This window comes from Stenella coeruleoalba, assembly GCF_951394435.1.
Source record: "Stenella coeruleoalba genome assembly, chromosome: X".
Taxonomy (NCBI): Eukaryota; Metazoa; Chordata; class Mammalia; order Artiodactyla; family Delphinidae; genus Stenella; species Stenella coeruleoalba.
Genome location: NC_137152.1, coordinates 119,651,608 through 119,678,936, shown reverse-complemented (window position 1 = coordinate 119,678,936; position 27,329 = coordinate 119,651,608). Strand labels below are relative to the sequence as shown.

The 27,329-nt window shown below is 62.5% G+C and overlaps 2 protein-coding genes and 2 long non-coding RNA genes across 24 annotated transcripts in view; 2 read left to right on the top strand and 2 right to left on the bottom strand.

The window, feature by feature from the left end:
* The window catches only part of LOC307179903, a 100,445-nt gene extending 93,637 nt beyond the window's left edge, over positions 1-6,808 (bottom strand). For 3 of the 5 annotated variants that reach the window (XR_013825600.1, XR_013825601.1, XR_013825602.1), the window contains exon 1: positions 345-1,308. This is a non-coding gene — a long non-coding RNA (uncharacterized lncRNA). Of the gene's footprint in view, positions 1-344; positions 1,309-5,718; positions 5,791-6,689 lie in introns of those variants that run through there. The other 2 variants (XR_013825598.1, XR_013825599.1) reach the window with 2 other exon arrangements.
* Positions 5,771-15,710, top strand: EOLA2 (endothelium and lymphocyte associated ASCH domain 2). 6 transcript variants are annotated; one of them, XM_079909687.1, is made up of 5 exons: positions 5,771-5,855; positions 8,381-8,452; positions 10,708-10,988; positions 11,738-11,916; positions 14,430-15,710. In XM_079909687.1, exons 3-5 carry the CDS (start codon positions 10,736-10,738, stop codon positions 14,490-14,492), a joined length of 495 nt encoding a protein of 164 aa, XP_079765813.1. In that variant the 5' UTR covers positions 5,771-5,855; positions 8,381-8,452; positions 10,708-10,735; the 3' UTR covers positions 14,493-15,710. The 6 variants fall into 6 exon arrangements, with proteins under 6 accessions (XP_079765813.1, XP_079765810.1, XP_079765815.1 ...); XM_079909684.1 differs by lacking the exon at positions 5,771-5,855 and adding an exon at positions 7,330-7,442; XM_079909689.1 differs by lacking the exons at positions 5,771-5,855; positions 14,430-15,710 and adding exons at positions 7,330-7,442; positions 9,973-10,085 and having other exon boundaries at positions 11,738-13,091.
* Positions 15,711-19,721: 4,011 nt separating this feature from the next.
* On the bottom strand, positions 19,722-21,274 carry LOC307180397. Its single transcript, XR_013825729.1, has 3 exons — positions 20,669-21,274; positions 20,257-20,354; positions 19,722-20,108 (listed from the first exon to the last, which is right to left on the bottom strand). It is a non-coding gene; the product is annotated as an uncharacterized lncRNA (long non-coding RNA).
* Positions 21,275-21,948: 674 nt separating this feature from the next.
* LOC307180358 (melanoma-associated antigen 8-like) lies at positions 21,949-26,376 on the top strand. 12 transcript variants are annotated; one of them, XM_079910564.1, is made up of 4 exons: positions 22,349-22,414; positions 24,575-24,672; positions 24,821-24,891; positions 24,966-26,376. In XM_079910564.1, exon 4 carries the CDS (start codon positions 25,031-25,033, stop codon positions 25,802-25,804), a length of 774 nt encoding a protein of 257 aa, XP_079766690.1. In that variant the 5' UTR covers positions 22,349-22,414; positions 24,575-24,672; positions 24,821-24,891; positions 24,966-25,030; the 3' UTR covers positions 25,805-26,376. The 12 variants fall into 12 exon arrangements, with proteins under 12 accessions (XP_079766684.1, XP_079766690.1, XP_079766692.1 ...); XM_079910566.1 differs by lacking the exon at positions 22,349-22,414 and adding an exon at positions 22,620-22,641; XM_079910560.1 differs by lacking the exon at positions 22,349-22,414 and adding an exon at positions 22,779-22,869.
* Positions 26,377-27,329: the final 953 nt, after the last annotated feature.

Sequence of the window (27,329 nt, the reverse complement as noted above, 5' to 3'; positions counted from 1 at the left end):
TGGGCGATGCAACACACCAAGGCCACCCTCCCACATTGTCTTGTCTTCACCGCCTGCCCTCCTCCTTCAAATGCAGTAGGTCCAGAGGCAGTAAGCGAGGGGCCCACATGGCTACTTCCTCCTGGCACTGGAGGCTGCCACAGCTCAGGCCATCGGTGAGCTGCTCTGGGCAAACCCACACCACGTCTTCTTTCTCTGGGTCATCAGCAGCAGCAACTCCGCTCAGCCTGGGCAACTCTGGGTGCCACTTGGGGCAAATCAACCTTCTGGTGCGAGCCAGGAGAATCTGGCCCCAAAGCCTGCACCCCCACCCAAGCAATAACCCTCAGAACATAAAGACCTACCGGCGTCTCTCTAATCTTCTTTCTGAAGTCAGGAACAAGAATTGGAAACCTCATCACAAGCCAGGAAAAGGAGGCCGCCTGCAGAGAAAGGCGCACGTGTACAGATGGGCAAGGACAAGCACCTGCACGCGGAGCGACACCTTACTCACCCGCGTGCCGCTCTTCTCTAACTGCTGCCTGGCCTGGGAGGCACACAGAGGTTTGTCAGATCACCGACTAACCAAATGAGTGAATCGATGAATTCTTCTCAGGGAGAGAAACAGTGGTTTGCCTTTAAAAGCGCAAGTGAGGGCATTGATCTACTGTACGCAGCGCACAGGCCTGACTCCTTAGGGTGGCCTCCGAGTTGAACCCAGTCTGGTTTCCCAGCTTCCTCTCCCATGAACTGGCTCCACAAGCACCTGGACTCAGTCCCCTGAACGTGTCTGGCCCTTCCAGGGGGCCCGTCCCCCATCTCCCAGCTAAGGAGACCCTTCTCACTTCAAGACCCAGCCCAGACGGCCCTCCTCCCTGAAGCCCTCCGCAGCCCCTGGCTCTGAGTCAGGGCTTCCCCGCTCTTCACGTTGCCCTCCTTCCGCCTCGTTTCAGACTCTGTGCTTTACAGGTCTGCCTGGAAGATGCCCCTCCCCCACCAGTCCTGAGTAACCCAAGGGTGAGTGGACACCTGTGTCCCTGCACAGTCCAGGACCCTCTCACAGGACGGACGTCTGCAGACTTAAATAGGCTTTGCCTTCTGACGCCTGGTACCCAGATCTGCCCTCTCCCATCAAGCTGCGCTGACACCGATGACGCTGACAGATGGCCAGTCAGCCAACGCCCTGGAAGCACGTCCCCTGCCCAACCCAGCGGTCGTCTGATGCACAAGAAGCCAAAGCACCTCCCACGAGGCCGGCCGCAGGGCAGAGCAAGGTGCTGCCCGGGCAAAGGCAGCTGGCGCCCCGTGCGCGCACGCAGCCACCCCTCGGGCACCACTTCTGGGTGTTGGTTCTCCCGGTCAGTCGACGTGGATCGCAAGGCCTCGGGCGCTGCGAGGGCCTGACCACGGGGGCCCACCGCGGGGACCTTTAATGCCCGTCCGTGCTCTGCAGCTCCCCGACGGGCTGGCAGAAACTGTCAGGTCGACATCGCAGGTTGAAGGGACACCCTGCCCAACCCTGCTTGCTCCCTGTCCCCTTAGTGGGTGTGAGTCCCCAGCCAGCCTTTGGCACTAACTCTCTCCCGGGATCAGCTTCCCGAGGGACACAACCCGAGCCGGCCGGCCCTGGAGTGGTCCAAGGAGCAGGTGATGAGATGGGGTCTTGGTACGGGATTGTCATCACCCGCCTCACTGGCAATGAGGACCCCACCCCGGGGATGGGTGGTGTGCGGGCGGACAGCCCCGGCCGCAAGGCCACAGCCCAGTTGCTAGAACTTTCATGCTAGAATTTTCGCTGGGCTGGCAGGGGGAGAGGAACGTCCTGGCAGGTGAGAAGATCCAAGCGTGCGGAACGCGGGGGGCACAGGGGGAGGTGACTTCTTTGCTTTGCCGACCATAGGGGATGAGCAGCTTAGGGTGAAGAGCAAAGTGAGAAAAAAGGGGGCCCCAGGGTCTCCCCAGTACCTTACAAAGGAGCCCCCATCTCAGGCAGCGGACAATCGTCCAACCCAGGATTCGACAGAAGTGGCTGAACCTCAAAGACGCTGAATGTTCAACCAAGGCACGCCCGTCCCGCCAGCATCGGAAGCCCACCTGGGCAAACCTGCATCCTTGACACGAGGACCAGGGAGACTGGGAGGAAGCCCCAGAAGAGCGGGGCTCCCCAGATGTCTCTGAGCTTCTGAGCCTGAGGCAGCGGCACACCCCTCCCCCTAAAGAGCTGGCGTCCCCAACTCACCCCCGAGGGAGCAAACATGACCCGTGTCCTTCCCCACAGGTGCCCTCCGTCCCAGGCGACAGGGTAGCCAGCCGCCCCGATTTGCTGTGGGACCTGAAGCGCTACAAGCAGGAGAGTGCAGGAAAAATGGGGAGAGGTGGTCAGCCCACTGCCAGGCCCCCAAGCAGAGCGAAGTCACCTCACAACACAGGCCGGGCGCGCCAGGCCAGGTGAGGGAGGAAAGGGACGAGCCCCTGCCCTCCCCCGCCGCCCAGGGACCGCAGCAGAGGTCGTGGGGCGCCACTGAGCGGCCAGAAACCAGGGGCTATGACGATGGCCACCACTGACCAGGAGGCCTGACCCACCGAGCGGGGCAGGTGGTCAGTACAATACGGCTTCCCGGGGGCTCGATGGATGGGCAACCAACCAAGATACAGTCTAAGACGGACACTCAAAAGAGCAAGGACGGACGGCAGGAGGCCGAGGGCAGCCGCCCCAGTGAACAAGTCACGATCCCTCGCCCAGGTTCTGCCCCCGAGCCAGTTCTCAGACGTGGAACCGCGGACCAGGGACGTGGCGGGTCCCCAGCGGGAAGGACGCTGCAGCACCACGGCAAGCAGGCACTGGAATGACCCCCCAGCCCCTCCCAAAGGGACCTCGGGCTCCGCGCTGGGTGACCCAACACCGGGAAGCGGGACAACCAGACAGCTGGAGGCTGGTGGACACCGGGCCCAGCTTGACCCTGATGTGGGGGACGCGATAAACTCTGTCTCTGCGGCCGCTTCAGGAGGACCCCTGGGCTGGGGTTTCTGAGCAGAGGCTGTCACTGGTCCCAGGTACGCAGGGCCATTCCCGAGGGTTTGTCAGTTGGTCTTCAGCAGGGAGAGGCTGCAATCCAGTATCCTCCGGAACCAGGCGCAGGGCTTAGTGAGATGTCTGCCGAGGAATCCTTCAGAACCTGGGATGACCCTTAACGGGAGTGAGAGGATGTAAGGCCCAATGGCAACCCTGCACGCACTCCAGCGAGTAAAGGAGAAACGTGTAGAGAAAGAGCAGGGGAAACACGCCCCAGTCGTGCACTCGCGAACCTTGCTGCCTCCAGGCGATGCCTTATGGGCGTCCCTTGCTCCTGACTCTTCACATCCTCTCTGTCCTTTGTAAAGTCGCCACGGAGAGCACAGGGATACTCAGGAGGTGGCTGAACGGGCCCTACAGGCACAGAGCACAGCAGTCCTGTCATCCAAGCCCTGTGACCACGGTTACGGGATGGCAACGCTCGCTCCAGACTCCCACCCCCGCACCCCGGCCCCACTCCTGAATCTCTCAAACAAGGAAGCTGGCCCCATTCACTGGGCCACGGCCTGATGTCGGGAAGGCCCCCTCCAGCTGCGGAGGGCCTGGGGCCCGGGTCGTTGCCCAGAGACTGAGGACGCTGAAGAGCACGTAGACCCAAGAGCTCAGGAGTGCCGCAGACCTGGAGACGAGCATCTCCCGCCCCCAGCCAAAGGCGATATAACCGTCTGTAACGTGAATGCAAGTGGGGGCATCGCCAGAAGCGCACAGGAGGCCCCCTGTGCTGCGCCACGTTCCCTGCGCAGGCACCGACCCGAGCAGCGGCGGCCAAGTGGCTGCTCACGTCTGCAGGTCCCCTGCGTGCAGCTTCTTCCCGAGGTCCTGCAGCGCCAGTCACTGAGACAGAGTCAGAAACACCTGCGGTTCTCAGGCTGGACCCCTCGATGTGGGCCGTGTGGAGAGGGACACGGCCAACAGGAGCTGCCCAGGGGACAGAGGGGAAGGAGGGGGCAGGGGAGCACGTCTTAGAAACAGGCCAGATGTGGGGCGGCAGGAGGTAAACCGGGAGCTGGGGCAGAGAAAACAAGGCCGGCCGTCTTCCTGCAGCTGCACGGCTGCCCCGGGGCTTGCCCTGCGTGAGTCCAGGGCAGGGACTAAAGCCAGGCACTGACCGAGTGACTTACCCAGTCAAGAAGGAGCCCTTTCTCACGGGCAGAGCGCTGGACGCCAGGGCACCGGCTCCTCGGGGACCACCAGCCCCAGGGGGCGGGCCTGGGAGTGGGCCGGCGGGACACGCCCTGACGTGTGGGGCACTTACAGGTCGGAGAGGGTGTAGGCGCATGCCGAGTCCAAAGCTGCCCTTCAAAGAGAGGAGGAAACCAGCCCCCAAGGGGCAGGAGGAGGCATCTGAAACACAAACAACCAGGGCGGGACTAGTACCCGGACCCCGAAAGGAGCTCCCACGACTCGGCACAAAAAGGACACGCAGCTCAGTGGAAAGATGGGCAAAAGGCGTTGCAGAGAGGAAACCAGCCCTACCAAGGAGGACACTAGGGAAACTGAGACTTTGGGTCGAGCCCGTCCCACACCGGTGGTACCCCCAAACGTGCGGCAGGAGCAAACTGGAACCCTCTCCGGGCCTCAAAGACGCAGTTGGGGTCGGGGGCTGGAGGCACCCAGGCCACCGGGGCCGAGAAGGGGACGCAGCCGCCGAGGCAAGTGCCCAGATGGGTCGCAGGGACAGTGAGGTCTGCTGGTGCCACGGGCGGGGGTCAGAAGGGGAAGTGCACTCAGAGCAGGTGCCCTGGGCTCCGAGAGGAGACGATGTCCTGGGGGCACCGCCCCCCAAAGAGCAGTGGCGCAAACGACGAGGACTTCCTAGAAGGAAGATGGGGTGCCTCACGGGGACAGAAGCGTGTCGGGGGAGGAAGCGGAGCTTGGGGAGGAGACTCCCTCCTGGGATGTGGGCTGCGGCCCAGTCACAGGGGCTGGGAGGAAGCAGCAGCCCGAGCAGCGGAAGGCGGGAGCGGCCAGGCTGGAGGCCCGGCTGACCCCCAAGTGAGCAGACAGGAGGGAGAGAAGGCCTGTTCCTGCCGGGACCTTGCTCCTGGAGGGTGTGGGAAGCAGCAGGTGGAGAAAGCGTCACCGGGAAGTCAGAAATCAGATGGTTTGAAGGCTCGGCGCTGACTTAGCTGTACTGAAGATCAAGGCTGAGCTGCAGAGGGGTCCCTCTCCCGGGGGCAGCCACACACCGTCCCACGCCCACCTGCAACACGGCCAGGCCATTCCTCCTGCGCCCGCCCATCCGGCAGCGAACTGGCCTGGCAGCCACTACCCCGGACCTTCCCCGCCCCGGGGGACCTGGGGCTCCCCGCCTCTCAGCACACACGGGAGGGTCAGAGAAGGGAGTCCTTACGGAGCGCCGTCACAGCCGTCCCCCAACCAGCAGCCACCGATCACGTGCCTCTAGCTCACTGGGCAAGTTCCAGTTCTTCAAAACCGGGATTCGGGAGCAACGCCAGCAGCCCACCCACCATTCCCGGGACCCTCCCTCATGATTTGAAACCACTCCGGCGAGGTTCCGGGGTGTCTGGACGCAGCTCGCAACCACTCCTGGGGCGACGAGCCGAGGAGGGGACACCGGCATGGAGGGAGTTGGACCTGCTGATCGCTCAGGTGCCCCGCAGCCCCGAGGCCTCACATCCACGAAGGCACCCTCTGCTCCTCACCTCGGGCCCGGCATTCCTATTTCCTCAGGCTTCCGCAAGGAGAGAGGAGGCCAGCTCGCTGGAAGAGAAAGCAGTGCTCTGTTGAGCCAACGTCCCCTCAGCAGCAGCTGTGGCAGGCGCCCGGCTTACAGGAACGAGTAAGAGCTTGTCCTTGTCTTCCCGGGACTCCTGGAGAGCAGCTCCAGCCCGGGAAGAAGAGCCCAGCGAAGGCAGGCAGCAGGAAGGCACAGGGCGCTGCCAGAACCCCAGACGGGAGCTCCTGACGCTCGCGGCGGGCGGAGAAGGGGGCGTTACAGCTGTGCCTGGGAGGAGGACAGGAGCTCGCCAGGACAAGAGGAACCAGGGCTCCAGGAGCGGGAACCGCACGTGCCGAAGTGTAGAGACCCGCAGAGCGCGTGCGCGCAGCGTGCACGGACAGCACAGGCACCCAGGGTGTTGCGCGACAAGGACGGAGAGCTGGGGCCGCCCGAAGGCCCTCCCAGGGCACCAAGGAGGTGTTGGGGCTTAAACAGGAGAGGGCTCGGCAGGGTCTTCAGCCCGGGGTCGATGAGGACAGATGTGCGGTGTGACACGGAACCGATGGCCTGTGGGGCACCCACTGGAGGAGGACAGACAGGAGGCGTCCCGGCCGCTGGGGAGACTCAGGTGACAGCAGCACCGGCCCTAGGTCATGAGGCCTGAAGTCAGCCAGTAGCAGTGGGGACACAAAGAGGAGCATTTATTCTCATCAGGCACTTGGGAGGCAGGGACACCGGGCTTGGTCACCAAGGAAATGGGAGGGAGGGCTGCCTAAGCAAAGCAAGGAGGAGCAGAGCCAGGTGGGCGGCACTGAGTGGGCTGAGGCCTCGCCCCCCCGTCCCCCCACTGGGAGGAAGAGGACAGGAAACAGCTCTGAAGGGGAACTTGGCTTTGTTTGGGACATGCCAGGTCCCAGGCGCGACAGGAAACCGACTGAGAAATTTTCTTCTCACCTCAGAAAAGGCCAGATAAAGACTGTCCCTCAGGACTCGGCCAGCAGTCGCAGGGTGGCTTGGACGGGAGGTGGCCTGGGCATTCAGCCCAGAGGTGCAAGACTCAGCCCAGAGGCCCCGCCCTCTCCCCTCCCTCCCCTCCCCCTCCCCTCTGACCCCCCCCTCCCCCCCACCCCGCATCCCTGTCCCCTGGGGTCCATTCTGAGGCTCGGATTCGGTCGCTAAGGACCCTGGGTCGCTTCCACTTTGACCCTTGCCGACTGTTGCGGCGCGGACTGGACGCCTAAGGCAAGGGACTCAAAAGGGCACTGCCTGGCCTCCGCCACTGAGCTGGCCTCGCCCACCCTCCATGGGTTCCCAGGGGCCCAAGCTCCATCCCGGTCAGCTCCGCCCCCGCCCCGCACCTGCCCGGCTTTTTCCCCAGCTCGGCCCCACTCCTCCTCAGTTCTGCCTCCTTCTCCAGAAGCTCCTCCTCACCCAGCTCTTTCCCACACTTCCGCCCCAAATACTCCTCCCCCCGTTCCTCCCACCTCCGCCCTGCCCCGCCCCCAGCTCCTCCCCAGCTATTCGCCACAGCCCCGCCCCTTCTCTTCCGACCCGCTCCCCCGCCCACTTCCTGGTCCTCCTCTGGGTGCCGCTTCACGCCGCCGGTCTCGAACCTCCGAGCGGCCTGGCCTTCCGCGCGCCGCATGGCCTGGCGGCTCCTACTCTGTCTCCTAGCGGCCGGAGCCTGCGGCAAATGCGCGATTGTTCGTAAGTGCGTGTCTACGTGCCTGCGTGCGTGCGTGCGTGCGTACGTGTGGACGTGCATGCGTTCACCCCGGAAATAAGGAGCGTCAGCGCTTGCGGGCGCGGCTACCTGTCACCGGTCCCGGTTCCCCGAGGCGGACGACCGTCCTTCCCGGTGGCCGCAGCCGGGCCGTCCCACCGCGCCCGCGACTCGCCCCGCCCACAAGGAGCCAGGACCCGCCGCGCCCGCGGACGGTACCTCCGGGCGGGAGTTTCCCGGGATCTGCGTCGGGGAGCGCGCGCGGGGCGGCCGAGGCTGCACCTTCCTGTCCCCTCCACCGCCACCGTCCCCGCCCGCCATCCTTCCACGTGTGTGTCCCGCGATGCGCTGGTCCACACGCACCAGCCTCCCGCAGTCCTGCCCCCCCCCCCCGCCTCCCGCGGGCACCGCCCCCACCCCCCAGCCCCCACAACCCACCCCCCAGCCCCCACAACCCACACCCCACCCCACACCCCACCCACCTCCCTGCCCTGCGGTGCTCAGCTGCTTGTCCACGGCTCCCCTCTCGGTGGGGCCCAGCCAGGAGTCCATTGAGGGTCACGGACTGTGGGGCTCTCCAGATCCTTCCCGCGTGGCACTGTGAGGAGAGGTGTCGTTTTCTCCTGTTGGATGCGGGAGCTGCTGGGCTGTAAGGTCACCGTCACTCCTGTGGGATGGGCTTCTGTGCTGCGGGCTGAGGCATCGTGGGGTCCCCGACCCAGCCGGGCGGGGACGGAGCCGTTGCCTTGATGAGCAGGACCAACCCTGAGGGAGGCGGCACGTGTGTTTCTCATCGGTTGGGCCCTCCTGGGTCCTGGTGGTCTCCGGTCCCTGCCGAGAAGAAGACCGTTGTGGTTCCTTGGCCGGCATTGCTGTCTTGTGGCTGATGACTTTTCTCCTTGTCCCTCTGGTTCTCGTGCAGGTGAAGACACCCAGACAAGTGGAAGAGTGTTTTCTCCTCTGGCCACCAAGCAGGCACCCTCTGCGTCGAGAGGTAGGCGGGCACTCAGCCGCCTTCTTCCCGAGGGACTCTCCCCAGGGATTCCGCCCGCACGGTTCGGGTCCCGTGGTTGTGATCTGGTGGCGCCCGTGAGGAAGGGGCTGGCTGAGAAGCTGAGTGGCGGAAACCGCGGGCGAGCCTGGGATCCAGTCACACACCCCAGTAGGAGCCGGAGAAACGGCCAGGCCCCAGGGACTGGCCAGCCTCCCTCGTAACTAACCCAAACGCAGTGAGGAGGGCGACCCTTTGTCACCCATCAGGTTGGCAGAGGTTAAGCGGGGTGATGATGCTCGGGGGCCCGCCAGTGCGTGAGGGCACGGCAGCCTCGCCCGTGGCTGGCAGAGTGTACGTGGGGGAGCCTTTGCGGAAGGCCGTTTGCTGGCGTGTGTCAGCATCTCGGGATGTGTGCCGTGTGACGCGGGCCTCCTCCGGCCCGGGGCTTCAGTTAGCGAGTGTGTGGTCGTGTTGAGTGTCTAGAGGGGCAGAAAGTGCCAAGCAGTCTGGGAGTCCCCATCGGCGGGGGAAGAGTCAGTAACCTGTGGGACAGCCGACGACGGGGTACCGTGTGGGCGGTGAAAATAGGACAGATGGAGACGTCCAGACGTGAAGCAGTGTTCCCGAGGTGCTGTGAGCGGAGAAGTCATCCCCCACCCCCGCGTGGAGAGGTGTCCAGGACAGGGCTGACCCTCTGTGATCGCTCGCCCGGGCAGTCGTGTCAGAGTCCCACGGTCTGGGTGGCTTGAACTACAGAACGTATTGCCTTGCGGTTCTGGAGGCCAGAAGCCCGAGATCTAGGTGCTGCCGGTGGCGGCTCTTGTGAGGGCTGTGGAGGGAATCTGTCCCATCCCGCCCCCCTCACTCCCGGGGCTCTGCTGGCTCTCCTGTGTGCCGGTCTGTCTCTAACTGGCCCCTTTTTGTGGGGACATCAGTCCTGTTAGAGGAGGGTCGACCCTAATGAGCTCATCGGACCTTGATCACCCCTGTGAAGACCTTTGCTTTGTAGGTAGGGTCACACTCTGAGGAACTTGGGGTTGAGATTCCAGCATGTGAATTTCAGGGGCACGGTGTGACCCCTACCACTCTCCAAAGGCTCCGAGGTAGGAGCACACGTGGAACGTTCCAGGGATGGAAGGAAGGCCTTCATGGCTGCAGGGAGTGAATCCAGGGGCGAGGAGAGCAGGCAGCCAGGGGGAGGAGCCAGACCATGTGGGGCCTCATGGGCCCTGGAGAGAAATGTGTCTCCGCTCTGCTCGGGGAAGGAAAGCCCTGGAAGGTCCTGGACTGGCTGCCTTTGCGGCCTTGTCCCCCGTCCTCACAGCCACGTGGAAGTGGAGGCTCCGTGCGGTGCCGTGACCCGGCTGACTTTCAGGCCCGCGGCTCCCCTGCTCCTCTGTCCTCAGCGAGCAGGGACCCTCCCCCCACCACCCAGGTACAAGGAAAGCAGGCGAGGACGGGGGCGCGTGGAGTCAGGTCCCCTGGAACCATGCGCTGTCTCTCCTTCGGCGCCTCCTCAGCTGCAGAGCGGGGTGACGGTAACCTCCCGGGTTATTTGAGGATTGAATTCTATGGTCCCTGGATGGTGCCCGTCCCAGGTCCTGGCGTGGAGACGGAACGCGCACCAGTGCCGGTAGTTCCTGCCGTCACGTATCCTTTCTCGGGCTCCGGGCCGGGGTGGAAGCGGTGGTGCGGGAAGGGGTGGGAGGAGGGTGGCTCCCAAGGCGCGCGGGGAAGAGACACCTAGCAGGGCCATGTGAGAGCCAGGCCGTCCCCAGGGCCGAGCCAAGGTTGGTTGCCAAGGATTTGCACTCAGCAGCCCTGGGTAAGATGGGGGATCCGCAGAGCATGGGCAGCGGCAGGGCCAGGGAGCTGCGGGGCCGGGGGCAGGGGAGAAGCCAGGCCCAGGACTGTCCCTGTCTGTGCCGGGAGAGGGCCAGAGCCCGGCCACTGGGCTGTGAAGCCAAGGGGCCCTCCCTCCCTCCTCTCTGCCGCCCGGGGCCCCGTGCCCTCTGTCGTGGAATTGCCCACACGCCTCTCTCTCGCTGTCCCGGCCTCCCTTGTGAGGTCCCCGCGGACCCCATCTGATGGACGGATCCCCCCGGTCGGCACCCCCTGTCAGCTGACGGGCGCGGAGACGGATGGAAGGGGCTGGCGCCCGGGGGGCCCACGGGGCTGAGGTCAGGCCCACGGGTCATGAGCTCGGAGGCCGGCACGTCAGGCTGCTTGACCGTTCTGGTTCTGTGTTTCCACAGGCGCGTGAGGCCCTGGGAGCTCTGGGAGATGAAGTTCGGCTGCCTGTCCTTCCGGCAGCCTTATGCGGGTTTCGTCTTAAATGGGGTGAAGACCCTGGAGACGCGGTGGCGGCCCGTGCTGAGCGGCCAGCGGCACCGCACCCTGGCCGTCCACATCGCGCACAGGGACTGGGAGGACACGGCCTGGAGGGAGCTGCTGGCCGGGAGGCTGGGGATGAGCCCCGCGCAGATCCAGGCCTTGCTGCGGGACGGGGAGAAGTTCGGCCGCGGAGTGATAGCCGGCAAGTGACGATCGCCTCCCGGGGCTGCCCCCCAGGGTCTCACCCGGGGCTTTGGCGTCTCGTTTTCTTTTGAACCGGTCGGTGTGGGGTTAGGGTTCGTTTTCCTGAGGCACCTCGCCTTCGGAGGGGCCGGGAAGGTCCCCTCCCCGCCACTCTGGGCCTCAGTCCCCCTTTGTGCTCTGAGAGGCAGAGGCGGGTCCGGCTCTGCCCGTGGCGCTCGCCTCCGTGTGTGTCCGTGTGCGCGCCGTGGCAGAGCCCGCGGGAGGCAGCACGGCAGCCAGAGCTGCGTGTGAGGGGGACCTGGGGACTCGGGCTGCCCGCCCGGCTTCACGCGCCCGCCTCACCCCCGCTGCCCGCCGCATCCTGAGGAAGTCCCCTAAAGCCCCCGGCGGGGGCAGGTCCCGCATCAACCGCTGGCCCCCGGTGGATCGCTCAGGGACCTGATTGCCCGTAGGCCCCCCGCAGCGGCGGCCCGGGGCCCTCCTGACCTGTACCTGCTGCCTGCAGCGGTCGGGCCTTGGTGGGGTCGTGGGGGACCAGGCCTCTCCTTTTCATTGCCCTCCCTCCCTCCCTCCCTCCCTCCCTCGGCCTCGCCCCCAATTCCCTGAACCGAGGTTGGCGGGTGCGAAGTGCTCGGCCAGAGGGACCCAGTTCACCCCGGGTCCCCTCGATGACGTGGCCTTGGTCTCTAGCGGTCGTGACTTTGAATCACCTGTTCTCCATCTGTGTGCTTGTGTCTTTGTGCACAGGGCTGGTTGACATTGGGGACACTTCGCTGTGCCCGGAAAACTTAGGTCCCAACGAGGTTGCGGAGCTGGAGAATCAAGCCCTGCTGCCCGACCTGCAGCAGAAGTACCTGACTGCGCTGGCCAACCCCCGCTGGCTGCTGCAGCCTGTCCCCGGGAGAGGCGGGAAGGACGTCTTCCAGGTGGACATCCCCGAGCACCTGATCCCCTTTGGGCAGGAGGCCTGACCAGACTGGGCTCTCGAGAGGAAGGTGACCGAGAGACCGGCTCATTGTGCCACCGTCCACTCGCCTTCACGCCCTGGACGTGCACGTCTGGTTCGGTCTGAATCGGCCCTGCCCCGGGGAGCGCTGCCCGCTCCGTGCTGTTCACGGAAGCAGACGTGCCCACCTGGTGCAGGGACAGGGGTTGGGACTCTCCTCGTGCGATGCCGCTCTGGGCTCAGCGACAGAGTCTCGAGGACTTTGACCTTTAGGAAAAGATGGCAGTGCCACTCGTTTTGGCCCTACTGGTTCTGGGTGGTTGAGAGAGATGTGTTTTGAGGGGACCAGTTAGCGTTTTCCCCTCTTTGGCCTGGTCAGAACTCCCAGATGTTTGGACCGCGTCTGGGGAACGAACGATGGGGGAAGGCCGGTGGCGGGCCTCGTGCACACGGGAGAGGACCGCAGGCCCAGAAAGAGGGCGCGGTCTGTCCTTGCAGGTGACCCTGGCCCTGTTGTAAAGCGTCCCTTGGCTCACGAAGCGTGTGTGTTAGACGTGCTGCCCGGCCACTTCACGTCCGAAGACAGGCTCCTAAATACAGCTCTGACGGCAAAGTGAAAAGGGCTGGCGCTCGCTTTGTGGAAACCTCTTACTTCTCTGCGGGGTTTGGGGCCATTTGTCAGCAAGCTTTCTAGGGGTTGTCACCTCTGAAGGTGCTGGGCTTTCCCCCAGGTGTCGGCTGGGAAGGGCCCGTCTCTTCCGAGGCAGACGGCAGTGTGCACGCCTACCTTGGTGGGTGGGATGGCCCTCCTTTCCGGCGGGCCTCTTTGGGAGGCCCCTGGATGGTGGGCTGGACACACGCTCAGCTGCGGGTCAGAAACTTCTGGCATCGTAGGGGGACCCAGGAGGAGGCTCCTTCTGCTTCAGGATGCATGACTAATGGAAGGTGACACCCCTGAGGTCAGGAGCCAGGCTGTGCTGCCTCCTGACTAGCAGGCAAGGCCCAGGGACCAGCCTGTCCTGGGCTGGCCTCAGCGCTCCCGAGCCACGTCCGTGGCTGAGCGTGGGAAATGCTGCGGCTTCTAAACGAAAGGGGGCGGCGGGGACCAAAGCCTGCCGGGGCTGTGGGTTTCCAGCCTCGTCGGGCCCGTCCACTGAGATGTGTGACTAGTACGGACAGTGAGAAAGGACACAAGACTCGCACTTCTCGTTCGATTCTTCATTTGCTCCCGTGGACCTTGGCTTTTCTTTATTAGAGACAAAAGTAGGTTCTTGGTTATGAGATGGGGCTTTTTGTGTGTCCCCAGGGGCCTGCGAGCTCAGGGATCGCAGTGGTCCTTGCACTGTTGGCGGAGAGCACGCCTGCAGTCTGAGGAGCCCCCCTACTCCTCGTCCACCTCAGGGACCTTGTTTGGGGACGTAGCTAAAAGGGCCCCCGGCAGGAGGGAGAGACAGCTGTTGTACAGAGACATCTCCGAGCCATAAGCCAGGTAAACCGTGGGGCTGGCGGGCAGTTCCCTGGCGCCATAGCGGGGGCACAGAAGTGGCATTCCAGGGAGTGCCCTGCCCGCTCAGGCCGCCCTGCTCACTGGGGGCGTGGTGTTCCCTGGCCCATCCCGCTCCACCGCTCGTAGAGCACGTGCTAGAGGACAGGAGAGGCTGGGTAGCGCTGGGCCCCTGAGCACCTGGGGCTTTCTTCTGGGTGGTGGAATCGTTGTAAGGGATTTGTGGGGAGCGTCTAGTGGCAGCCACCGGCTTCTTTCCCTTCGGGGCTGTTGCGCTGGTCCCGGGCTGATCAGTTGCTCCCAGGTTGCATTTTCTCTGAATGTTCTCGATGAGCAGAGGCTTGTCTCTCCGAAAGTTGGAGTTGCAGAAGATCTGAAATGAAACGAATCACTTTAGCCATTCTGGGAGAAAATACCCACTCCTCCCCGCCCACCCCCGTCCCTCATAATGGTCTTATCTGACTGTGGAGGAAAGGTCTCTTTAAGTTCCTGGCAGGTTATTCCGCCCTGGAGTGTGCGCTCCCTAGAGCTCCCCGAGGCGAGCCTCGGTCGAGGTGTTACTGTCGCTACCTGACATCTCGTGGCCTCTCGAGAGGGTCTGTAGGCGCACCTGCAGGTCCCCTCTAAGGGGCTGTGGCTGAATACCACAGGCTCTACTTTCTCATCTTTCCTTAACTACCTTCTCACGTGAGGAAACTTATTCTCGGAAATGAAACCCGTTCAGCACGTGGCCCATCTGGCCTCCCCGGGAGGTGTTCGAATAACAAGAGAACGTGGGCAGCGGAAGGGCTTTCTACTTTACCATCAGCCTCTTCTTCCCTGGAGAGTGGCTGGTCAGGCGTATTTTGCTGAATCCGTGCCGGTTCATTTGGCGGATGAAAGTCATCAAGCTGTCTGTGTTGAAAATCCTGTCTGCGCCTCTGCGGTGAAGAACCTCCCTCTGGAAGAGGTCTTCCTCGACGATCACCATATCTCCCTTGTCATTCCAGCGCACAGAGGTGAAGGCGGGCTCCTCCGCCATCGTCCAGAGCTTTCTTGGGAGGGAGAGCTGAAGAATACTCTGGTTGGCCACACCGTAGTCTGCGCCCTGTGGTGGCGGGTTGTCTTGGGAGACGGGATCTGGGCTCTCGGCTTGGTCGCCCTGCTTCTCCGAACTCTCCCGTGAATCCACGTTGGGATGCGGGGACGCACGAGAGGGGACCCACGTTGCTGGCTCCGCGTCAGCCGATGGGCCCAGCATGGCTGTACACAGCTCATCGCTGCTCTGACTAGCCATGGAGCCAGTCTGCATTGGGAGCATTCTCCACCTGAGACCGTATGACTGAACTCTCAGGGCAGAAATGCCTTGGACCAGAGCGGGGATGCCCAGTAAACACTGTCCGCAAGATTCTAGAATCTCGGTAGTGGGGCAGCCAGCCGCTCAAGTCGCAGTCTTCTTTATTGTCACGTGATGTCACCGAGGCGGTCTGGAGAGGGAGCCCTGGCCAAGTGTCTTTTTTTCTAAAAGCCTCGAAAAGTGTGGTTCAAGTTCCCGGGAAAGACTTCCGTCTGCCGCCAGGCACCTTGTTTCAAGGGGCCAGGCCCCGGATGGGTTGAGAAACGTGATCCTGTCTCCACTCCCATCCCTTCATGCTGGCTTCCGATGTGCTCAAGGGCCAGGCCCTGGCGAGGCGTAGCTTGGCTGCCACCGAGACCACAGGGATCACGTGGGCCCCTGGCGACTGTCCCTCCCAGAAGATGGGGCTCCCTAGCGGGCTGGTTGGCCTAGCCTGAGTCAGTGCCCACCCACCCCCCACCCCCATCCCCCTTCCGGCTCTGGTCGCTTGCAGCTGTTCCTGCCAGCTGGCCGGTCCCGCTCAGATGGGCCCAAACAAAGGGTCCTGATTTCCTGCCTCCCAGGTCAAGCTGTCCCCAGAGTAGGGCTGTGCGCGACCTCACATTCAACTCGAGTGTTCCCCAAGCACCTCAGACACAGCCCTGCCCACGATGCCGCGTGGGAGGGCATAGCCACGTGCCCTCCGCTGGGCATCGAGCCTCCTTTTGGGCTCTGCCTGCCCCCAGACCCCATCCCTGTGCGGATCACAGAGGGCTTGTCTTCAGCGTCCATTTCTTCCCGTAGAAGCCCTTCTCATGGCCCAAGAGCGCTCACTTTTGGAACACCTGCGTGCGTCCTTTTCCCATCGCCTTCCCAGACCGTCGGATTCAGCCTCCCTGGAGGCTGCCTCGAAAGCCCTGTTTCCTTTCCGCAGTGGGGTGGTTTGGCTTCTGCTCCCCCCGATCCTGGCCTCCCACGTCCACCTTGGGTCTCCGTGGGTACTTGCCCTTTGAAGGACTTGATCTGGGGCTTCGGCGTGTAGCCTGTCCCATTGAAAGCAGGCATTTCACTGGTGCGCTCCCAGGCCAGCCCTGCTCTCCTTCCCCACGCCCGCCCCTGCCCCCCCTCCCCCCCAGCCCCGGGGCCCTGTCCCCGCTGTTACCTTGAGGATACATAGAATGATTTTGTTTGCTTTCATCTTCGAGGCTTTTGAACGGGCCTGCGTGACACGGACTCAGTCCCAAGGAAATTTCCTACTTGCCGACCTAGACGTGACCGGGGGAAGCCCCCGTCCACGTGCATTTGGAAGTAGATGAGGGTCTGGGTGTCGGACGGGCCGAAACGCGAGTGAGAGTCGTCCGTCTTCACCGCAGGTGGGAGGATAGGATGGTGGGTTTGGTGATGCGCGTTCTCTGGCCGTTGTGGGCGACTTTGTCCTTCATAGTCACTGTGTAGCGGACAGAGTGGCACCTTGGAAAGGCCCGTCTGCGAGGATCCTAGGTCCCTGTCCCAGCTCTGCCACTAAGCAGGGTCATCTGCCCTCTGTGAGCGCCACTGCCCTATTTCTGAAAGGGGAGAGCTAAGAGGGTGTGCAGGAGGATCGCCCGAGGCGCCTTTCAGCCTAAGGACTGGCATCCTGGATGGAGCTCCCGGGCCTAGATTCGGGCCTGCTCCCTGGTCTTTATGCTTCTAAACTGGTTTACAAAGCATTCTTCAGGTCAGTTCCTCCTGTAGGGACATGACCTCGGAGGCTGCGAATTGTGGTGGAGGCCGTCGGTGGCTCCTCAGAAGGGGCCCAAAGGCTGGGGCCTCCTTGGGCCCAGCCTGCCTGTGTGGCCTTGCCTGCTGCCCCCTCCTCGGGCCCTCCCTCGCCCCCTGGGTCCCGTAGGAACTGCCTCCTTCCTGGTCCCCCTCCCTGCCAGGTGCCAGCCGGGCCCCGGCAGTGGGTGTGTGTGGCACCGTGGGGTCTTCCTCAGCCGGGTCTCGGGACCCTTCAGCTGGGCAGGCACAAGCCCTGGCGACGTCCAAGGCCTGCCTTTGCCAGCCTCGCCCTCCAGCCCCTGCCCTTGGCTTCCGCGCCCTGATGCCCCCAGCCCAGAGGCCCCCCAGCCGCTCCCCTCCCTCGCTGCCGCCAGGGTCTCGGGGTGTCTGCCAGCGTTAACTTCCCTCCAGTATCTGAGGAGGCTCCTGCAGGGGCCTTATCCCAGTAGGCACTGGGGCCTTACAGTCAGTCCCAGGCAGTCTCAGTCCCTCCCTCCCCGTGGCCGAGCCATGAGCAGCTCAGCCGGCCAGGTTCCCGTTGGACAGGAGGGCCCCAGGGCAGGAGCAGGGACAGGGCGCCGTCACACGGGAAGGTGCCGGGACTGGCCAGAAATGCCGGCCCCTGGCGGTGTCAGCTCTCAACAAGCCACAGACGAGCCCCACACTGTCTCTGCTTCTCCTTGGCACCTTCCTTTCTTGGGCCTGCTTTTTGTCAACTGAAAGACACCGTGTGACACTGAGAAGAGCAGTGAATCGCCAGTCAGAAGGTCAGCCACGGGCTGGGGTGGGTGGGAACAGCGTGGGCTCGAGAGGAATTCAGACCAGGGCTCTGGTCCCCACGCCGTCACTTACCAGCACGTGATCCTGGGAAGATTCCCAAGCCCCGTGGCCTCAGGTTCCTCACCCGTGAAGCGAATGGGTGTGATGAGCCCTGTCTCGGGCTGCAGGGGTGTGTGTGAGCTACGTAGAGCAGCTCACAGGGCCTGGCGTCTGTTGGAACTTCGATGATTGGCAGGTATTTCTCATGTTGTTCGGCCTCAGACCCTTCCCCTCTCTCCTCTGGCATTTGGTTGGGCGGTTTCTTGTCCCGGTCGTGTCAGAGAATATGCAGCTCAATAGGATGTGGAAAAGCTAATTAGCCAAACAAGATGTTTCATCAATAAAACTAAGGAAATTTTCCCAGTTAGAGGGTGTGTTAAATTCGGGTGCGGAGGGGTGTTCCCAGCGAGATACGACACGAAGCTCCAGGAAATAGAATCAAGGAACAAGGCTTTGCATCCCTCCCAGATGCTCTTCCATCCAAACCGTTCCTTTGCTTCATTTCAGCCCCACCAGACATCGAGTCCTTGATTACAATTGCCAAAGTACAGTCACGATAATGATTAAAGCTAATTAGCACCTTGGGTTCTGGTTCCCCCAAGAACAGGGGAAAGAGGGCCTGTCCACGGACTCTGGGCATCACGTCAAGGGAGTATGACCGCGTTTCTCCAGCTGTTGCCTATATAACACCTACTTCTTCACTATGGTCAACTGCAATGCAGCAAGAGCCGGGACCCCTTCCTTCCTGCCCGAGTATGAGATTTCTCTCGGGTTCATCCGTGATCCAGAAGGACACCTCACAGTAATGTCGCATTTCAGACTTTCCCCCCAAACACACCGCCTGCAGGTCTGGCTGCTGCCACCACCCAGCTTCATCACCATCACCTCCCCACAGAAGGAAGCCCCGCTTCCCAAAGCCCCAAACTGCCCTGGCTCGGGGCACTTAACACTCCAGGGCTCGCTCCTGGAGCCCCACCGCCTCGTCCCATGTGGACTTGTTCTGTGGGACTTAGGGGACGTCTCACCACCTTCCTCATGTGACAGCGGCTCCTAGACCATCACTCTACGTGTGAGTGTGTCCTGCTTTTCCTAGCGTTCCCGCTACTAACACAGGGCCTTCCGGAGAGCAGAGGCTCCGTGGAGGTCTGCCGAATAAATAAGCCGGAGAGCAGGGGCCTGCCTTACTCAAATCAGTTTTTTCATACTTTCGTAAATCACCGTGCAAATCCAACTAAACAGAGATAGCTTAGTTTTACAGAATGACAGACAAGCAGGATAAGAAGCAAAAACTCACTACGATTACTTTTATTTTTCTAATTCTTCCCCCGTCTACATTACTGCTAAGTACTTTCACATGTCCAGAGCAGTCCTGATTCCAATTCCGTGTTATCTGCTTCAGGGTCACAAAATGAAATGGGAGATTTCCCAGTCTCTTTTACAAAAGAGCAAAACTCTTGTTCTTAAACTGGGTAATTATAAACACATTCTAATCAATGTCATTCACAAAGTTAGACACTGAAGCTTGTTTAGTCTTCCATTAAACGGAATAACATTTAAAAAACTCCTAAAGAAAACACAGGTGATATTCCATGTCATCTTACACAAGAGGAACCCAAAGATGCTACACACCATGTTCCCCCCACTCGCAGGGGCCCTCACTACTTGGAAACTCGACCGCTCTCTCTTCAAACGCAGAGTGAAGGACCAGCCTCACTTGCTACCAGTGAACTTGGGCCTGGAAGGAGCCTGGCTGCTGCTCTGGCTCAGGCTCCCTCTTCCTCGTGGCTCACACCCCCTGCACACAGGGATGGGAGGACCTGGGATCCAAGCTACTGACCCTGAGCAGATGCTCCAGGACCTGCCACTTGCTGGTCTCCGCGTAGGCCCGGGCACGCCACAGGAACTCGTAGCGGGCAGGGTCGCTGTGGGGCACCTGCCGGTACTCCAGGTAGCCCTCCTGCACCCACACTTTGGTGAGCAGCTCCCTGGGCTCCCCATAGATGCAGGACTCCCTCCCGGCACACACCCCCATGTGGCCGAGCACTCCCCACACCTCCTCCTCAGGGGCGCGGTCACCGAACAGGGTGATCACGCCCAGGACCGGCACCAGGAGGCCGGCCTTGGGCGTGCGCTGCCCGGCCCTCAGCACTGCATCCCAGGTGAGGCCCAGGGTGGGGACCAGGACGTAGGTGCGCTCGCGGGGGTCCATCTCCTTCACGGCCAAGCCAAACGTCAGCTGCAGGCACTCGCAAACGAGGTGGGAGACGACGGGGAAGTGGTCCCGATGCTCCCGGACGACCGTACTCAGCATCTCCGCCTCGGAGGTCGGCTCCCCGGTACGAAACTTGACGAGCAGGAACCCCACCAGGTCAGCCATCAGCACAACATGTGCCTCGCGGGACAAGGGCTCGGCATAGGCGGAGAAGGAGGGGGCGCCAGGGGAGGCAGAGGACGAGGGGGATGCGGCCTCCTCCCCCGCAGCCCCCAGCAGCGGCGCCTCCACCGGACCCTGGGCCGGGACTGGGGCCTCAAGGTCGGCCTCAGGCTGGCGGAGCTCACTCATCTCGACCGGGGGCCTGATCACTGGGGTCGGGCCGCCCACGGGAGTGTGGGCAGGGGACCTCGTACCTGGGGTAGAGAGGGGGTGTGAGCGGCCTCGGCGGAGAAAGGCACCCTGGGCAGCCCTGACAAAGGCCACTTACAGGTCTCGTCTCAAGGGCTGCCCTCGGGCCTCACAGGGGCGCTCCTCCCGGGTGGCCTGTCCCCTGCCAACCTGAAGAAGGAAGTGAGGGGGCTCCTCAGGGTGCAGCCAGCACGGCCCCAGGTTCTGGGGCTGACAGGGCGGTGGGGTGACTTGGGTGTTGTGGGGTCCCCTCTGTTCTGGGAGGGGGAGCCCCTGGGTACGCACTCAGGGCACGCACCTCCCCTTGGCTCCTGGCGCTGCCTGGGCCTCCTCTGCTCTGTGCCCTGAGGACACGGTCCTCAGACCTGGGCCTTCGCCTCCCGGTTCCTGGAGCCCCTGTAAGAGGAATGGAGGGCGCACCTCTTGTGTACACTGTGGCACAGCTCTGGGCCTCGGTGCTGGTAGGAGGATTGGGCCGGACTCTGTGAGGTCCCCCCAGTGCTGAGTTCTGGGGTGGGTGGTCCCCTCGGGGTCGCTCGTCGTGCTCACTGTTCCCCTTAAGGGCCTGGACCCTCCCCTTTGCAGGCCGGAGGGGAAACTCAGAACAGGACCCCGAATCTGAACAGAAAGCAGTGAGGGGGCCCCACAGGTGGCCGCACCTGCCCAGGGCCTCCCGAGGGTCCTAGGATGGGGAGATGCTGGGTCCTCACCTCCTCCTCACATCCTGCCTGGCCTCCCAGCGCTGACCACAGGGGCAGGTTTCTGTTGAGGCCCCTGTTCCAGGGCTGGGGGTCTGCTCAGTCCTCCCTCGGGGTCCTGGGAGTCCACCCTCTGTGGACCTGAAGGCTCACCCCTCACACCAAACACCTGACCTCCTGAGGACCCCGACCCAGAGGTCAGGAAACATCTGCTGACCGCGCTCTGGCGCCTCCAAGGCCCCCGCGGAAGGGCAAAGGATCCCTCCCTGTGTTGGGGTCTAACGTCCTCAGTCCTTCCTTCCTCGCGTGCAGGCTGGGCTCTGGGCAGGACCTGGGATTGTCCCGTCTGCCAGTGTGAGTCCCTGCTCCTTATACCAGGTCTCCAGTCTCTCCGAGACCCTGACGTCAGGACGTCAGGACAGGCCTACCGTGCTCATCCCGCCCCGGGGCCTTAGTCCACCAGGGACCTGACATTTTACCCTCTGCCCTCATGCGACCCTACCCCTTATCCCAGGTCCCCAGCTTCTCTGAGACCCGGAAGTCAGGAAGTGCTGATGTGCTCATCCCGTCCTATGACCTCAAGGGGCCAACTCTGTTCTGGGGTCCACGTTTTCCTCAGTCCTCCCTCAGGGCCCTCACCCTGACTCCACGCAGGACCTGGGATTCTAGCCATAGCACACCTGAGAGCGGACGCTTATACCTGTTCCGAAGCCTCTCTGAGACCCGGATACATAAGTGAGGACTCGCTGCCAAGTGCTCATTCCGCCCCAGGGCCTCCCAGGGCTGAAGGCAGGGAAGGGTATAAGGGTGAGGGTCTGACAGAGACTGTGGAGCGGGTATAAGGGGCGGGGTCTCAGGCGGGCACAGGAGAGAATCCCAGGTCCTGCGTGGAACCAAGGTGAGAGCCCTAAGGGAGGACTGAGGGGAGCCTGAACCCCAGAACAGAGTTGGCCCTGGGAGGCCATAGGGCGGGATGAACAAGTGTGGCACTTCCAGACATCCGGGTTTTAGAGACGCTGGGGAAGGCGTATAAGGGTCGGGGTGTCTGGTGGGCATGGAAGAGAATCCCACGTCTTGCGTTGAGTCAAGGTGAGCGCCCTGAGGGAGGACTGAAGGGAGCTTGGACCCCAGAACAGAGTTGGCCCTGGGAGGCCATAGGGCGGGATGAGCACGTGCAGCACTTCCTGACATCCGGGTCTCAGAGACGCTGAGGGGCGGGGTCTCAGAGAGGCTGGGGAGGCAGTATAAGGGTCGGGGTGTCTCGTGGGCATGGGAGAGAATCCCAGGTCCTTCGTTGAGACAGGGTGAGCGCCCTGAGGGAGGACTGAGGGGAGCCTGGACCCCAGAGCAGAGTTGGCCCTGGGAGGCCATAGAGCAGAATGAGCACGTGCAGCACTTCCTGACATCCGGGTCTCAGAGACGCTGGGGAGGGGAGTACGGGGCGGGGTCTCAGAGAGGCTAGGGAGGGGGTATAAGGGTCGGAGTGTCTGGTGGGCACGGGAGAGAATCCCAGGTCCTCCGTGGAGTCAAGGTGAGGGCCCTGAGGGAGGACTGAGGGGAGCCTGGACCCCAGAACACAGTTGGCCCTGGAAGGCCATAGGGCGGAATGAGCACGTGCAGCACTTCCTGACATCCGGGTCTCAGAGACGCTGGGGAGGGGAGTACGGGGCGGGGTCTCAGAGAGGCTAGGGAGGGGGTATAAGGGTCGGAGTGTCTGGTGGGCACGGGAGAGAATCCCAGGTCCTCCGTGGAGTCAAGGTGAGGGCCCTGAGGGAGGACTGAGGGGAGCCTGGACCCCAGAACACAGTTGGCCCTGGAAGGCCATAGGGCGGAATGAGCACGTGCAGCACTTCCTGACATCCGGGTCTCAGAGACGCTGGGGAGGGGAGTACGGGGCGGGGTCTCAGAGAGGCTGGGGAGGCGGTATAAGGGTCGGGGTGTCTGGTGGGCGTGGGAGAGAATCCCAGGTCCTGCTTTGAGTTAAGGTGAGCGCAGTGAGGGTGGACTGAGGGGAGCCTGGATCCCAGAACAGAGTTGGCCCTTGGAGACCATAGGGCGGGATGAACAAGTGCAGCACTTCCTGACATCCGGGTCTCAGAGACGCTGCGGATGGGGAGCACGGGGCGGGGTCTCAGAGAGGCTGGGGAGGCAGTATAAGGGTCGGGGTGTCTCGTGGGCACGGGAGAGAATCCCAGGTCCTCCGTGGAGTCAAGGTGAGGGCCCTGAGGGAGGACTGAGGGGAGCCTGGACCCCAGAACACAGTTGGCCCTGGGAGGCCATAGGGCGGAATGAGCACGTGCAGCACTTCCTGACATCCGGGTCTCAGAGACGCTGGGGAGGGGAGTACGGGGCGGGGTATCAGAGAGGCTAGGGAGGGGGTATAAGGGTCGGGGTGTCTGGTGAGCAAGGTAGAGATTCCCAGGTTCTCCGTGGAGTCAAGGTGAGGGCCCTGAGGGAAGACTTAACAGAGCCTGGACCCCAGAACAGAGTTGGTCCTGGGCGGCCATAGGGCGGGATGAGCACGTAGAGCAGTTCCTGACATCCGGGTCTCAGAGGCGCTGGGGTGGGGGAGCACGGGGCAGGGTCTCAGAGAGGCTGGGTAGGCGGTATAAAGGTCGGGGTGTCTGATGGGTACGGGAGAGAATCCCAGGTCCTGCGTGGAGTCAAGGTGAGTGCCCTGAGGGAGGACTGAGGGGAGCCTGGACCCCAGAACAGAGTTGGCCCTGGGAGGCCATAGGGCGGGGTGAGCACGTGCAGCACTTCCTGACATCCGGGTCTCAGACACCCTGGAGAGGGGGAGCACGGGGCGGGGTATCAGAGTGGCTGCAGAGGGGGTATAAGGGGCGGGGTGTCTGCTGGGCACTGCGGAGAATCGCAGGTCCTGTGTGGAGTCAAGGTGAGGGCCCTGAGGGAGCACTGAGGGCAGCCTGCAACCCAGAACTCAGTTGGCCCTGGGAGGCCGTCACGTGCAGCACTTCCTGACATCAGTGTGTCAGAGAAGCTGGGGACCTGGGATAAGGGGCGGGGTCTCATGAGGGCAGAGGGTAAAATGTCAGGTCCCTGGCGGACTAAGGTTAGGGCCCTTAGGCAGGACTGAGGGGACCCTGAGGGAGGACAAAAGGGACCCACCAGATCACCGCCCTTGCAGGTGGCCGTGGGAGGCCCCGGGGTGGGATGAGCACGGTAGGCCTGTCCTGACGTCCTGACGTCAGGGTCTCGGAGAGACTGGAGACCTGGTATAAGGAGCAGGGACTCACACTGGCAGACGGGACAATCCCAGGTCCTGCCCAGAGTCCAGCCTGCACGCGAGGAAGGAAGGACTGAGGACGTTAGACCCCAAGACAGGGAGAGATCCTTTGCCCTTCCGCGGGGGCCTTGGAGGCGCCAGAGCACGGTCAGCAGATGAGATGTTTCCTGACCTCTGGGTCGGGGTCCTCAGGAGGTCAGGTGTTTGGTGTGAGGGGTGAGCCTTCAGGTCCACAGAAGGTGGACTCCCAGGACCCCGAGGGAGGACTGAGCAGACCCCCAGCCCTGGAACAGGGGCCTCAACAGAAACCTGCCCCTGTGGTCAGCGCTGGGAGGCCAGGCAGGATGTGAGGAGGAGGTGAGGACCCAGCATCTCCCCATCCTAGGACCCTCGGGAGGCCCTGGGCAGGTGCGGCCACCTGTGGGGCCCCCTCACTGCTTTCTGTTCAGATTCGGGGTCCTGTTCTGAGTTTCCCCTCCGGCCTGCAAAGGGGAGGGTCCAGGCCCTTAAGGGGAACGGTGAGCACGACGAGCGACCCCGAGGGGACCACCCACCCCAGAACTCAGCACTGGGGGGACCTCACAGAGTCCGGCCCAATCCTCCTACCAGCACCGAGGCCCAGAGCTGTGCCACAGTGTACACAAGAGGTGCGCCCTCCATTCCTCTTACAGGGGCTCCAGGAACCGGGAGGCGAAGGCCCAGGTCTGAGGACCGTGTCCTCAGGGCACAGAGCAGAGGAGGCCCAGGCAGCGCCAGGAGCCAAGGGGAGGTGCGTGCCCTGAGTGTGTACCCAGGGGCTCCCCCTCCCAGAACAGAGGGGACCCCACAACACCCAAGTCACCCCACCGCCCTGTCAGCCCCAGAACCTGGGGCCGTGCTGGCTGCACCCTGAGGAGCCCCCTCACTTCCTTCTTCAGGTTGGCAGGGGACAGGCCACCCGGGAGGAGCGCCCCTGTGAGGCCCGAGGGCAGCCCTTGAGACGAGACCTGTAAGTGGCCTTTGTCAGGGCTGCCCAGGGTGCCTTTCTCCGCCGAGGCCGCTCACACCCCCTCTCTTCCCCAGGTACGAGGTCCCCTGCCCACACTCCCGTGGGCGGCCCGACCCCAGTGATCAGGCCCCCGGTCGAGATGAGTGAGCTCCGCCAGCCTGAGGCCGACCTTGAGGCCCCAGTCCCGGCCCAGGGTCCTGTGGAGGCGCCGCTGCTGGGGGCTGCGGGGGAGGAGGCCGCATCCCCCTCGTCCTCCGCCTCCCCTGGCGCCCCCTCCTTCTCCGCCTATGCCGATCCCTTGTCCCGCGAGGCACTTGTTGCGCTGATGGCTGACCTGGTGGGGTTCCTGCTCGTCAAGTTTCGTACCGGGGAGCCGACCTCCGAGGCGGAGATGCTGAGTACGGTCGTCCGGGAGCATCGGGACCACTTCCCCGTGGTCTTCCGCCTCGTTTGCGAGTGCCTGCAGCTGCTGTTTGGCGTGGACGTGGAGGAGGTGGACCCCCGCGAGCGCACCTACGTCCTGGTCCCCACCCTGGGCCTCACCTGGGATGCAGTGCTGAGCGACTGGCAGCGCACGCCCGCGGCCAGCCTCCCTCTGCTGGTCCTGACCATGGTCACCCTGTTTGGTGACCGCGTCCCTGAGGAGGAGGTGTGGGGAATGCTAGGCACCCTGGGGTTTTGTGGCGGGAGGGAGCTGCTCACCGAAGTGTGGGTGCAGACGGGCTACCTGAAGTACCGGCAGGTGCCCCACAGCGACCCTGCCCGCTACGAGTTCCTGTGGGGTGCCCGGGCCTACGCGGAGGCCAGCGAGTGTCAGGTCCTGCAGCATCTGCTCAGGATCAATAGCATGGCTCCCAGGTTCTTCCCATCCGTGTCTGCAGGGAGTGTGAGCGATGAGGAAGAGGGAGCCTGAGCCAGTGCAGCAGCCAGTCCCACGTCCAGCAGCTTCTCCCGTGGGGCAGGAAGGGGGGCTGATCCTTCACTCTGAGTTTGAAGAGGGAGCGGTCAGCCTTCTAAGCAGTGAGAGCCGGGCGAGTTGGGGGAAGCCGGTGTGCAGCATTTTGGGTTCCTGTTGTGTATGTTGACATGGACTTCCATGTCTGTTTTCTTTAGGAATTTTTCAAATGTTGGTTCTTTGAATAGAAGACTAAACAAGCTTCAGTGTCTAACTTTGTGTATGACGTTAATCCCTCAGGTATTTGCACTAATTCAGTTCAAGAACAAGAGTTTTGCTGTTTTGTAAGAGAGGTTGGGAAATCTCCCAGTTCGTTTTGTGACCGTGTACAAGATAACAGGGAATTGGAATCAGAACTGCTCTGGAAATGTGGAAGTACTTAGCAGTGATATAGATGGGAGAAGAAATAGAAAAATAAGAGTCATTGTTGTTCCAATTCTTGCTTCCCTGTCTTGTCTGTCATTCTGTAAATAAAACGAACTATCTCTGTTGAGTTGGATTTGCACGGGTATTTTAAGAAAGTAGGAGAAGGTTCATCTGCGTCAATAAGCCCCCTGCCCACTGGCTTGTTTATTCCGCAGACCTCCACGGAGCCTCTGCTCTCCGGAAGGGCCTGTGTTAGTAGCGGGAACGCTAGGAAAAGCAGGACACACCCACACCTAGAGTGATGGTCTAGGAGCCACTGTCACATGAGGAAGGTGGTGAGACGTCCCCTAAGTCCCACAGAATAAGACAACGTGGGACGAGGCGGTGGGGCTCCAGGAGCGAGCCCTGGAGTGTTAAGTGCCCCGAGCCAGGGCACTTCGGGCCTTTGGGAAGTGGGGGTTCCTTCTGTGGGAGGTGATGGTGATGAAGCTGGGTGGTGGCAGCAGCCAGACATGCAGAGGGTGTGTCTTGGGTTGCAGGGGAAAGTCTGAAATGGGACATTGCTGTGAGATGTCCTTCCGGGTCGTGGATAAAGCCGAGAGAAGTCTCGCCCTGGGGCAGGAAGGAAGGGGTGCTGGCTCTTGTTGCATTGCAGTGGGCCACAGTGAAGAGGTAGGTGTTTCATAGCCGCCATCTGCAAGGATTTCCAGAGAAATGAGGGTCTTGCTCTTTGAAGCCCTGCTCGGTATTCCCGGGGCTGGCCCTCCTCTCCCTGCCCTGGGAGAGCCAATTACCAACTGTATGGAAACGACCATTTTAGTCACCTGGAGTTTCCTTTGGCCACTTGTGAGCAAGGTCTAGATTTCAGTGGGATGAAATGAATGAAAATAGGGGGTTTGAAAGAAGAGAGGCTGCCGAAGTGGAAAGGAGTCGCCGTGTGACTGGAATCCTGGGAGCTTTGCGTGAGCTGCACCCAGCTGGGGAAATCACCACCCTTCCCTCCATGCCGACAGACACACACACACACACACACACACACACACACACATACACATCCAAATTGAATAATAAATCCTCCAGGAGTAAAACACACAGAACAGCAATTTTGACTGGTTTT

Excerpts from the sequence above, each read along its gene's own strand:
- EOLA2 (XM_079909689.1), top strand. The coding sequence starts at position 10,024 with ATGGTCCCTGGATGGTGCCCGTCCCAGGTCCTGGCGTGGAGACGGAAC. Across the intron at positions 10,086-10,707 it reads CGGAACGCGCACCAGTGCCG|GCGCGTGAGGCCCTGGGAGC; the intron begins GTAGTTCCTGCC and ends GTGTTTCCACAG. Across the intron at positions 10,989-11,737 it reads CGGCCGCGGAGTGATAGCCG|GGCTGGTTGACATTGGGGAC; the intron begins GCAAGTGACGAT and ends CTTTGTGCACAG.
- LOC307180358 (XM_079910558.1), top strand. The coding sequence starts at position 25,031 with ATGAGTGAGCTCCGCCAGCCTGAGGCCGACCTTGAGGCCCCAGTCCCG.